Source organism: Streptopelia decaocto (assembly GCF_964273445.1).
Source record: "Streptopelia decaocto genome assembly, chromosome: 3".
NCBI lineage: Eukaryota > Metazoa > Chordata > Aves > Columbiformes > Columbidae > Streptopelia > Streptopelia decaocto.
Genome location: NC_138656.1, coordinates 95,413,294 through 95,425,898, shown reverse-complemented (window position 1 = coordinate 95,425,898; position 12,605 = coordinate 95,413,294). Strand labels below are relative to the sequence as shown.

General features: G+C 38.3%; 1 protein-coding gene across 1 annotated transcript in view; it reads right to left on the bottom strand.

Annotated features, from left to right (window-relative positions):
- Positions 1-4,694: 4,694 nt before the first annotated feature.
- The window catches only part of HMGCLL1 (3-hydroxy-3-methylglutaryl-CoA lyase like 1), an 81,391-nt gene continuing 73,480 nt past the window's right edge, over positions 4,695-12,605 (bottom strand). The window contains exons 8-9 of the mRNA XM_082047883.1: positions 8,696-8,821; positions 4,695-4,944 (exon numbers count right to left, since the gene is read on the bottom strand). Of these exons, the coding sequence (XP_081904009.1) occupies positions 4,831-4,944; positions 8,696-8,821 (240 nt within the window). The 3' untranslated portion in view covers positions 4,695-4,830. The remainder of the gene's footprint in view (positions 4,945-8,695; positions 8,822-12,605) is intronic.

Sequence of the window (12,605 nt, the reverse complement as noted above, 5' to 3'; positions counted from 1 at the left end):
AATTAGGCAGAGCCTCTTTGGACTTATTCACAAAACCAGAATATTCATTTCGTCTTTCCATAAACTCTGATTACACATGAAAATGAAACATTAAAGTGCTGGTTCAGAGCCAAGTTGCCCTAATGCATAAAAGTTTGAACGACAAAGCAAGCTGCTACTGGAAGACTGTAGCACTATCCATGTATGGCATCCATGTCATTGCCATCTTATGAAAGGCACTGAAGAACAATTATGCTCATTACTAACAGAACTGATCAGCTTCTCCGAAGAGCACACCAGCTGTGCTGTTAGAAGAACATAGCATCTTGACAGGCCAAAGAGGACAGTATTCAACTTTCTAGCTATTGACAACAACATGGGAAAAACTACTGTGGGAATATGAAAGAAAATTCCAGTGACATGACATTGGTCAGCTGTTGAACCTTCCCAGGTTCAGACCAGGGCACAGACCAAAGGCTGCCTGGGAAATCCAGTGTACATTCTCCATTGCCCTGGCACAGGTGACTTTGATACATCGAGCAACAGAGGAAAGTCTCCAAGGTATAGAAGTAAATATCTAATTTGTTTCCAATAAGACTCAGAGCGGTCAGTCAATACATATTCCTTCTCTCCTTCTGCAGGCTCTCAGAGCTTATCCCATCCTCTTTTGGTATTTACAGAGGACTATCAGCAAAAGAGACAGGGAGACATTACGTCCCCATATTCCAACAGTGTGATCACAAGATTCAGCACTCTGATGCTTTTTCTTGATACCATTCAACAAACATACGTATATATAATCTTTATAACAACACAGTAATAGGAACAGCTGCTCATGGAAGCCAAGCACCTGGATGCAAGACTTCCAGAGTTGCAGGGTTACTTCAGGGTGAAGTGGCAGCAGTGTCCTCAGTGAGGAACACTGAGAGGGACTAAAAGAGTGAGCATGCCTAGTGGTGGGTCACTCTGACTACAAGCATAAAGATTTAGAAGTTTGGAAGCACTGGAGAGCAGCAGCACCATCACACCACTTACAGATCTTGCTGTATTTTTGAAGAGATGTAGTCTCGACTGCTTTATTTTATGCTGAACTCAAAGTTGCCTGTGCAAGCGACGCATGCTCATGGCAGAGCTACTGAACTAGCCCTGGATCTTAAGGGCAATACATGCCTATTCTGTGAAGTCAAAGATTAAGTGTTAAAATGCTCCACACAGTCAAAACTATGCCAGCCCAGGAAAGCAGAGCAGCAGCACTTTACGTGCCTAACAGATTTTAGTAGCGAGAACATGAGATGTCTCAGGATTCTCAGTCACACTACAAGTAAAGAAGGATTTTGTGGGGATTGCTCACCTGGACCCACAGGCTTAAATTAATCCCAGGTGGCACTTTTGGCACATAAACATTCAGGTTTTTTTGAATCTGGCTCTACATTTCTTCCTCCCTTGTAACAATCCTGACAAACAATCTATTTGTCTGTGACCTCCACCCTGGATTACTATAATTCACTACGTGGTTGAAGCTGAACGTGAGGGTAAAGCACAGGCTCCAGATGTGACTGCTCATCTTTTCCAATGCTCACATCGCTATAGAATAACAGACCTGCATTTAAGGCTCTCCACAAGCTCCCAAGTAGTTTCTAAAACAGACCCAAAAAAGAACCGAGGCATTTTAGGCTCTTCATCCCCGTGATTTAATAGGTGCCCTGTTTCAGTGCACAGGGACTGTTAAGACCCTCAGAATCACAAACAAGGCAGCCCAGATGCTGAGAAGCCTGGGATGCACTACACACACAGGCATATCTGAAAACTCCTCTAGAGTCTAAGAGTCTCCCAGTGCTAAAGTTTGCAATCCTTCATGGTAGTTAGGAACTTAAATGCCTAGAACTCTCAAAGACCTGAAGCAGAGCTAGCTCTCTTATTCGACAGTTCTACATAGGTATTTTATTTAATGCAAAAGTTGCGGTGGTAGTAGTGAAACCACTCACTTTTATCTATGTTGTAGTTACCATACATACCAAAACAATGGACAGTAGCAGTTCATTTCCTCACTTGGCCTATATTTGATGCTCTCACCACCATCTTCAAGGAAAAAAAACCAAACACCTTATCTGCTGCAGAGACTTTTTTTTTCTTGTGATCTTTCTGGTCTCAGGAATTTTGAATTCCATCCTACCCAGTGGGACTACCTCACCTAGATTTATTAGAAAATGAGTTATTTTTCGATTCTGTATATAGCCTGTGAATAGCTCCATTGATTAAGTTGTCAAAAACTATGCATTTGAATCTCCTCAGGCCGAGTATCAATCTAATCTCAGATCAGTTGTTTAGCCCAGCATTCAGGCTAGTATTTAAAAGGTGGTTTGCATCACAAGTATGTTTTTTGATGGGATGACTTCACTTTCACAGAATCACAGAATCGACTGGGTTGGAAAAGACCTCAGAGATCATCGAGTCCAACCCTTGGTCCAACTCTAGTCCGTTTACTAGATCATGGCACTAAGTGCCATGTCCAGTCTCAGTTTAAAAACCTCCAGGGACGGCGAGTCCACCACCTCCCTGGGCAGCCATTCCAATGCCTGACCACTCTCTCTGTAAAGAATTTCTTTCTAATATCCAGCCTAAATTTCCCCTGGCAGAGTTTAAGCCCATGCCCCCTTGTCCTATTGCTAACTGCCTGGGAGAAGAGACCAATGCCCACTTTCAATCTGTGAGAAGCTCTGTCTTTCTCATGTTGGTTAAACATGCTCCCATGTTCTTGGCTGGAAGAACACTCATCAGGTCCTACATGAGAACAGCACTTTTCAGTGCAAAATGAGCTACTTCTTTGCCTGCACAGAAACAAACTAAAGAGGAAAATTTATTGCTAAACAAGAAAGAATTACAGTGTGGTTAGTCACCTTCAGGGGTAAATGGCACCTCAACTTGGGAATCTTCAGGGTGCTAATTCCGGCACCTTGTTTAGACTTAACTACTGGTTACTAGACTAGGTACAGCCTAAGTACTGCTGTAGATTCCTCACTTCTTCACAAAACTTTTAAATCTGTGAATGGTTCAAGAGCTGGTTTTATTAAACTTCGAGTTTTGATATATGAGCCATAGTGGCTACTAAATAATGAAGCCCCAGATGAAACATGGGAAAATGAGGCTGGAGCATTTTCTGTGGCGATCCAACTATGCATCCAGAGCAGGGCAAGCAAATTAGGGTGTTCATGTCTTTAAGGGTACATTAAAGTCTTCTCATGAGATACCACAAGAAGGGGTGTAATTTAGTATAAGCAAGATATTTCCTGTATCACTTGAACACATTTCTTTGCTTATTCTTTGACTCTTATGGTAAGAGAGAAACAATGTAGTTTATAGTAGTTCTGACTATCATTACGGTATACAAAGGATAGAGGTTTTATATCAAATTTATAGCTTTGATTTACCTGGCATGCAAAGTTTGACTTTCTTAAGCTGTGCCAACTCTAAACTACAAGATTGGCTAACAGATCTCAGAAAAAGTTCAGTTTCAAAGGCAAGCTGAGACTTAGCTGTAACTTGGCAAAGTTGAATTCCAGACAAAAATGATTCAGCCTTTTAATTCTTTACATATTATCTTTTACTTTCTCTTATCTTACCTTTGCCCAGTTTTTCACATTCTGGAGGAAAATGGAGAATATGAAAAAAGATCATAGTCCAGGGTTTTGGACTTCCATTATGACAGGCTATTTTCAGAAAAAAAAATCAGGGATAAGGACACAGAGAATTACTGAAGGATCTTACACAAACAACCAATAAAAGTACTGATGTTTTAGACTGAAAAAATGAAAATATTTTCATGGCACATCTGAACACTTTATAGATAGGATAAGGCTCTTCTTTGAATTTGTCCATTGCTGACCTAAAAATTGCAATGCAGTTCACTGCCATCTTGATGAACTAAGACATTAAAAAGTACAGTATCACTATCGGTAGAGCACAAAGAAAAACTGTAAGTGGAACCCTTCATGTAATGTAGTCAAGCAGAATATTATTATTCTCAAAAATTCATGACATAGGTGAGAATGTCAATTCATAGACTATGGAATAAAAAATCAAATTTTTAGATGAGACCTTGGACAAAAATTTAGCCTTTTCTATACTACTACTACCCTGAACGATGGCTGAAAACCTTGTAAAGTTTTAATTGCTTCATATAATCAGGTTTTAATACAGTAGACAAAAAAAGCAACTACAACAAATTTAACATATGTAACAAATAAGATAATTTGCATTAGATTTGGAGGATCTGGCAGACTGGCAGTCACCACAAAGTCTTGGAACAATTGAAAGTCATCCATATATGTAACAGATGTTAAACAGAACAAAAAATAATAAGTGCTATTGCTAAAAAAAATCTTATGGTGAATTCAGATTTGATTCCATGTTCATAGCACAACTGACTTCACAAATGAAAAGTAAAGATTCAGATAAATAAAACACATAATAGAATGGCCACACACAGTGTGAGATATCATAAACTACTGCAAACACTTGGACTGCTCTAAAAGTCACCTTGATTAGAAATTAACTATGTATTCGCTAAAATTCATTCTAAACCAGGGGAAAATGTCTTGGTGTTTATATGTTTTCCCCATCTATAGAAGTACCAAGATCAGGGTTCTGTACTACAGTAATTTATTTCTTGCTCACAAGTCATACAATTCTTGACAAGACAGTACAGTACAATAACTCTTCCCATAATAAAATGTTATGTATGGGGTTTATTTTGGTTCTTTGCTGAAATGGTTTTCCTATATTTGTTTTCTTGATATGAATGTCCTCCGTCAAGGTAGATGACAAATGTAATTAAGCTGCAAAAAAATCAATTTAATTGATAGTTGCAGCACTGAAGGAAGCTTGTGCAACCTTTGAGTTTGTTTTCTTGTTCAAAGCTGTACAGATGAAGTTTCCAGCTTCCATCACTGTATAAAGATTTACTCCCTAAAAAAAGAGATAAAAAATGTTAATAATAATATATGCATATGTTGAAAATGCTTAAACCGCACGCTTTTTCACTCTCAGGTCTAATTTTTGCAAACAAAGGTCCTGATTCATGTGATAGGTCAGTAATGCAGATCAGTAGAGTTACAGTGATGTACACAATAGTCACAGCTTCCAGTTGTTTGGAAGGCTCTACCACTTCACAGTGACTTCTTATGCTAACAATAGTGGACCAAATACTCCATTAATATATTTCAAACTCAAGAACCCGGAATAAAAAACTGCAAGAAGTTAGAAGAAAAATACAGTGTCTACACATGTGCTGGACTTATTTATCACCCAACAATAAGGAACTTCATCCTTAGAAGTATCCCATTTGCAGCTCAGGAAAATGGAGGAAACACCTTTGTATTGGCAACTGATATCGGTGAAAGATGGGATCCTGTATTCTCTTGAATAAATATAATCTCCTTCTTGAAGAAGATCCTTTCAATGCAAAATTACAATTTACATTGCTAGCATGACTGAGCAAAAAAAACTGCATCTGCTTGTTCTGTCCATGCTAAAAATATGTTCCTTGAGCAACCGTTTCTTAACTAACATAAGATGCATATCAGTACTGCTGGATTGCTAAAATGAAATCAGATCACTTATTAAGGAGGAAAAAGATACTCATTATTAATCTCTGGGATTACTCATACTTAGTAAACGTTTTAGAGTTAGATCGTATAAGTGACATCAGTACGTGCTCCAAAAATTAGAATTTAGAAGCCAGTAAAGTTCCTGTAGAAGGGATGTGAAAGGGCACTTTGAACTACCAGTAAACTGAGCAGTCACATAAAACTGGAAGAAGTGTGTCACTCAACACTAAAGAGTACAGGATGTGTTGCACCAAAAATACGCTTTTATAATACTTATGGTTTTATGCACTAAAGTTCAGATCAAGACCTGATTTAGATGCTTAATCCTTTAGTTGGATCTAGCACTTATATCTATGTTCTCCAGTAAACTTTGCCTTTTTAATTCTTGGAATTGGTGAAAAATGTTAATGAGAATAGAAATTACTTCAGGAAAATGTAATCAAAACCATTTTAAATTCAAATTAAAAAATGCTTCAAATTTTCAATTAGCTCTAGCATATAGAACAATCTAAACATATTGTTCAAATCCCTCCTTTTATAACTGTCTCATTTTAATAGAGTTATAACAAGGGTGATTTCAGCTCATTCTCTTTTTCCTTTATTGGTTATTACTTATGCATAGTTCGTAGAGTGCTATTGCACATAGCGAAATCTAAAAAATTCTTAGAGCATCTGTGCTTTTTTACTAGGAAGAAATGTGAAACATACCACTATAGACATACTTGGTAGCTAGATTATGGAAGATGGCAAAATAACCCCACAGATTATACAAAATACAGAGCATTCACAAGCATGACTCGCAGATGGGGATGGGAAAGAGCAGTGACAAGTGTTTGTAAGGCTGTTGAGTCAAAATAATATGTCTTCAGACAGGTACTCAGAAATGTACTTAAGTGTACTTGGTAACCACTCCATATATCCAGAATTATTCCTTAACACCAGGGAACGACACCATGAAACACAATTACCTCCAACAGTCTATATGAATGTGGATAAGTGCCTTAAGTCAGAAAATGTTCTGCCAGAAGGCAAAGTCCTTTACCTCCCATTGACTCCAATTAATCAGTTCTCATTCAGCATTTATAAATACGAAGTCTATTATCTCTCTGAACTTCAGTTTCGGTGTCAGTAATGTGAGGCTAACAGTACTTAGTTGCTTCTCAGAAAGGCTTATTGTTTGCCAAGCACTTTGAAGGCACCATAAGCACAAATACTAATACTGTCATTACATAAGAACTATAGAGACACTGTTTTTATAGAAAGTACGTGCCTCCCTACAAACTTTCATAAGCATTAATGATCTATGACGTAATTATCTATCCATTACCATGGCATAGCAAATAAATCTCTTCATAGATGGGCTCTGCTAGAACATTATTTCACATTTAGCCTACTAGAGATTCACTTCACGCATCATTTCTTGGTTACATGTTCTTAAGAATAGTATAGAACAAGCATTAATTATTATTTTGATGTACCTCGTCAATCTGAACTCAGTAACGTGTCCTTAATACTGTCCATCCTTTGGCTGACACTTTAAATGACTTCAGTCAACAAAATGAAAGCTTTAGTACATAGCTGAGAGAAACATGAGAAAGTGGTCCTTGCAAATGGCCAGCATTAGTAATTATAATTTCATTTTGTGCCATTACACAAAAAGGGCCATATTGATAGATTTTTGCCATAATGATTTCACAGAATTGGCCATGGTACCAAAACTAACCAACACTGCAAAGACAAAAGCTCATCTCTTAAGGTAATAATGTTGAGGCTCTCAACAGGTGTCTCTCACCCTTCTTAATTGGTCAGAAAAGGGTCAAGAAGCAAAGCTTTGTGTTTTTCTGTTGCATAATCTATTTTTTTTTAAAGGAAAACTAATTGTTTGACAGTGAGTTTTTAATCTCTGCAGGATTTGGTATGAAACTTTAGGAAAGCGAGATTCCTGTTTGGACACCAGATCATTAACAGATTAATAAATCTTATTAAGAAGCCTGGAACAAGGTATATTTCATTTAATCAGGCTATTTTTATTTGTACCATTCAGAAACAAGTTCCATGACCCTTTCACATCAAGGAGCTCTTTCAGCGTGTGTGCTACGCTGAACTGCAACCCACAGACAAGTAATAAGTTCCCCAGTAACTGAAGTAGTTGTATTCCAGACATCAGGCTTTTCAATTTCTTTCTGCAGTAGTTTAAATACATGTTACAGTTTTGGCAGCTCCTTATATGTTCTTCTTTGAGCTTGACTCTCAAAGTCTATGTCTAAGTTAAAGGTAAAGTCATATTGCTTGAGTTAGTACAAACTGATTAAGCCACATTTCCAGAACAATGATGACCAACAGGAAGAGCAAAGAGCACATTCTTCAGAGAAGGCAGCATTAGTTGGTTCCCAGGAACACAGAATAATTAACATGCCAGCCAAGCCAGGGATACTACATGTGTGCTTGTGAAGGGTGGATGCTCACTGGCAAGGCACTTTAAAGTGCAGCTCAGCGTAGATAAGATGCTTTCTCCTCTCCTCCAAGAACAGGGCTGGAAATAAAAATGACTGTGAAGCCTGCTAGCCAGTAACAGATTTTGCACAATTTTGAAATATATTAAGTGGGTACCTGAGAAATAGCGATGGCCTGTCCTTGGGCTCCAAACACCACAATTTTTTTCTACTTCAGAGCCAGAAAAAAATGAGAAAAACTTATTAAGAACTATGAACCAAATCCAAAGCTCTGTGAAAAAAGCTGACGTATACTCAGTCTTTCCACTGTAGAGCCTTCCACTGATCAGCCTTCTGGGGCAATGTACACAGCACTGAAATTTTTGTGGTTACTGAGGCCGAGCTGTGACTCAAAGCACTTGCTACTGAGCTACTCATAGTTTTAGGTAGGGAAAGGGGGGTCATTCAAATTCCTGTCAAATATGCAAACCAGTTCTACTCTAAATTGCTAGTAAAGACAACATAATTCATGTTAAAGCACTGAGTTCGCAAAAACTACTATTTGCTCCCAATGTTTTAATGTACAGCACAAGTAACTGTCGGGTATGTATTGTATGTTTTCTAGAAAAATATCTCTGTTTTCCTTAAAATCTTAATTAGAAAGTAAAAATATCTTACTGTATTGATCCCCAGACCATTAAGCATGTATATCACATCCTCTGTGGCTACATTTCCAGTAGCACCTTTTGCATAGGGACAACCACCCAGTCCTGCAACTGATGAATCTACTACAGCGACTCCCATCTGGAAGATAACAACACAAAAATGCAACATCAGCAGAGAGCATTATTCATAATTATTCAGAAATAGCAGGTTATATATATTAGTTACCATGGAAAAAATTCATTTTTCTGCACAAATGGATGTTTTTCTCAGAGAAAATTCCTTATAACGGCTTTATAAAGGAAGAATTTTTAAACACAGGATATGGAAGAGAGAACTAATGGTCCATTACATATGATTTTGGCAGATAACATGATTGCTCTTCTAGAGCCAGAGTTTTATGCCTTTTCTCTCTTTATCTCTCTACATGGTTTCAAGTAGCCTGCATCTACTCCTGCTAAGGCTTACATGCAACCAAAGACAATCAATAAGTTTATTCAAATGTGTAATGTTAAGCATATGTCGAAGTCTTTGCAAGTTGGAAGTCTTAATATTAGCATCTGATTTATGATCCAAAAGATTTTGGGACATCTACTCTCTAAAATGTGTTTTCTATTAATGGCTATTCTTCCACAAAGATGTTCCCTTCTAGCATTTTCTCTCATTCTTTTTCCTCTTTATTAGAGATCATGAAACCACTATGCAAATAATTTTTTAATTCTTGTCTGAAAGGAAGACTACCATGTACTTTCACCCAAATTGAACACAACAATGTAAGGAAGAATTAAATTTTGCCAGATCTGTTAAAGAGTTCATGAGTTTAAATCAACTGGAAATAAAAGCTTGAAGAACTATATCCTGGTGATCCATTGTTTATCATATTCACCAGTCTAGAAGAAAACACGACCCCCAAAAATAGCAAATTTCACACCCTAGCACAGTCCTGCAGCAGCATTCAGAAGCCTGGTTTTTAAGATGCTTAGAATAACTGAATAACTTGGATATCATGGATGTTCTCCATATATATAGGTTCCAAACTTTGACTATTTTTAGGGGAGAACTTCATGCACAGTGTTAAGCTTTCTCACTTAAATTAAGACTTAAAAACACAGCCAGCTGTCATAAATTCATGATTCTCTCATTTTTATTTTCTTCCTACTACATCCAAGCTCCTTCTCTCTCCTGATAGTAAATCAGTTACCAGCTCTGCCCCACAGATAATACTATATTTCCTATGGGATAAAGCCCTCCCTGGGAGATTGGTCAGGGAGGGAATGTAAAAAAGCCTGTGAATTCCACTGACTTGTTTAGTGAGCTCTTGCACCCTCTCCTTCATGTGACTACATTTTAAAATAAAGCTGAAATTGGGAAGCATTTTTTCCTGTTTTAACATGTTAGGTATGTGATCCAGGACACTGGGTCTCCTTCATTAGAGAAAACTCTTCAGACTTCCCCTTGAAGAAGATTAGATGTCTTTAGAGGCAGCCAGGCTCTAGAGATAATAAGAAGCAGGCAATGACATTAGGCAGACAGGTCATCAGATCTTCAAAGGCACCAGTTTCTCTCTACCTTAAGCACGCTAGAGGGTTCTCCTCCCCCTAGGGCTAATTTAGGGAGACATAACACCGGAACTTTAGAACTCAGGCAGACAGAATCAGGGTGCAATCACAGCTCAAAATCAGGACAGAAGTTCCTGTGGTTTTTCAACACTCTGGCTTTGAGTCCGGAGACATTCAGAGTTTAAACCAAGCCTGTTACTCACATTTGCAAGTCAGTAAGATCAGCTTGGAGGCCAGACTGCACAACAATCTGATTTCTGTTGGTCTCCTGAGGGATCTTCCTGTCCTCGTAGGTCAGACTGGGAGCCTGAGCTTCTCCTTCACAGCCACAAATACAACTGGCTGGCAAGGGAGGCAAAAGATGATGTTCTACATTTTGCAGTTGCCAGGTCCCCTTTCCACATATACCCATCAGTGGGTTTTTTTAGTTCTGAAATAAACTTCCCTAATGTTCTTTGTATTTGCTTCTAGTTTTAACAGTGCTTTCCCCAGTTTTATCATTGGCCTTACAGACTCTTTGAAGTACCAATATTTCTGGAGGGCAATAATAAAAGAGTAATCAAATAAAGCATTGTCTCAGGTCCTATTCTCAGGCAGAGAACATCATCTTGAGTTAGGTAGCTGCTCAAAGCCTGTAATAAAGACCTCAGTGAAGCTGAGCTGCACAACCTTGACAGGCAAGACAGTACTGTTTAATGTTGTACACACAATGAGACTCTCTAAGAAGGGATATTGTACTTTAAAGTATGCTAATCTGTGAATTATGGAGTGAATCACCAAAGTACATGTTTCACATTTCAGCCACTTGTCACACACTTTGTTTGTGTAACCCACCGGTCAGAAAATGTGTTATACAACACATCTGTGCCCAATACATAGAGGATATGCGTTTATGATAGTTTTCAGCTAGAAATTCTGTCTCTTTTTGCACTAGCTGCTAAGGTTCATACATTTACTCTGGAAGTCGTTCCTTCAAGCTCCACAGTGGCAGCTGTTGGGCTTGCAAGTGACCCTGCAGAAACACACCCCTTAGTGAAAAGACGACTGGTACAGTGAAGGTCTAGGGAAGAGAAAAGGGAGACTAACATATAGAAGTGCTGGTACGATACAAGTGTGCATCCCACTATCATGCCTGCTCTTTCAGGCTGACTTTAAGATTTCCATCAGAAAGGATTGTTCCAGGGATGAAAAGGAAGAATAAAGCGTCCTTCATGGAGTCTCCTGCCAGCTGTCAGGTTATGTCATAACTGCTAGAGCATTCTTCTAGATGTACTTACTATCTGTAACTTTTACATGGGGATAAAAGCTATAGGCAAATAATGTGCTGAGGTATTTCACAGCTGCTACACTCACAAGGAAGAGCAACAGAATCAGAAATAGCTTTATTGACATATAAGCAGTCAGTTTCTAACCCCAGTGAATTATCTCATGAAATGCTCACCCTTATGCAAAAATGGGAAAAACAGTAACTAGACTGCATTTAGTCACAATTAAAGTGGCACCTGAAAACTGCCAGAAAAGTTTTCCAGTTCAAAGCTGGGAGACCCTGCCCCTGTGGGTTGTCACCTCTATTGCTCAGTAGCCTGCTCCAATGCTTCACAGGGTTCTCACTGTGAGAAAAAAAAAATAAAATAAAAAAAGAAACAATATACTGCCAGCTTTAAAAGAGTGTGTCTTCTAAAGGCATTGGATATAAATTTCTTGATACACTTGAACAAATACTTGTGATGCCACCATAACTGTGCATTCACAGTGCAAGTCTCATAACACTGGGGTACATGTTGCTTAATATTGCTTGTTCAAAGTGTTTCTGAATATGCGGAGGGGTATGGGATACCACAGCAACATAAAGGTAAGATAAAATACATATCTTTGTCTAAGTACATCCTAGTATTCTTAGGCAGCCTCATCTGAGTTAATTCAAACTTTCTCTACTGGAAACTGGAGTGAGCTCAGTCATTTTAGTCTATCGTACATGCAAGAGCATAAAAAATGATGTCTTCTACTGGATAAGCCATGAGACTAGAAACCTCCAGATGACAGACAGGGATAACTGCTCTGTCTTTTAAACCATCAACTATGCTGGCTAAACAGAAAAAGGAGAAAGTCTAGCTACAGCTTTACATTAGTAACGTCCTCAGTGTGGCAGATTTCATCCTAGTACAGGACACTTAAACCATTAATTCCCAGAAACAGTATATAAACATGTTTACGTCTCTATAATGGTATCTGCATCAGGATGGATTTGCCATCTTAACGTTCAGTCAGTTGTTGACAAGGTCTTGACATGGTGTATACAGTACAGCAGCTCTGACTGACCTCCAAATCTGACATGTTTTCAAATCAGTGCTCTTAATATGCAATGA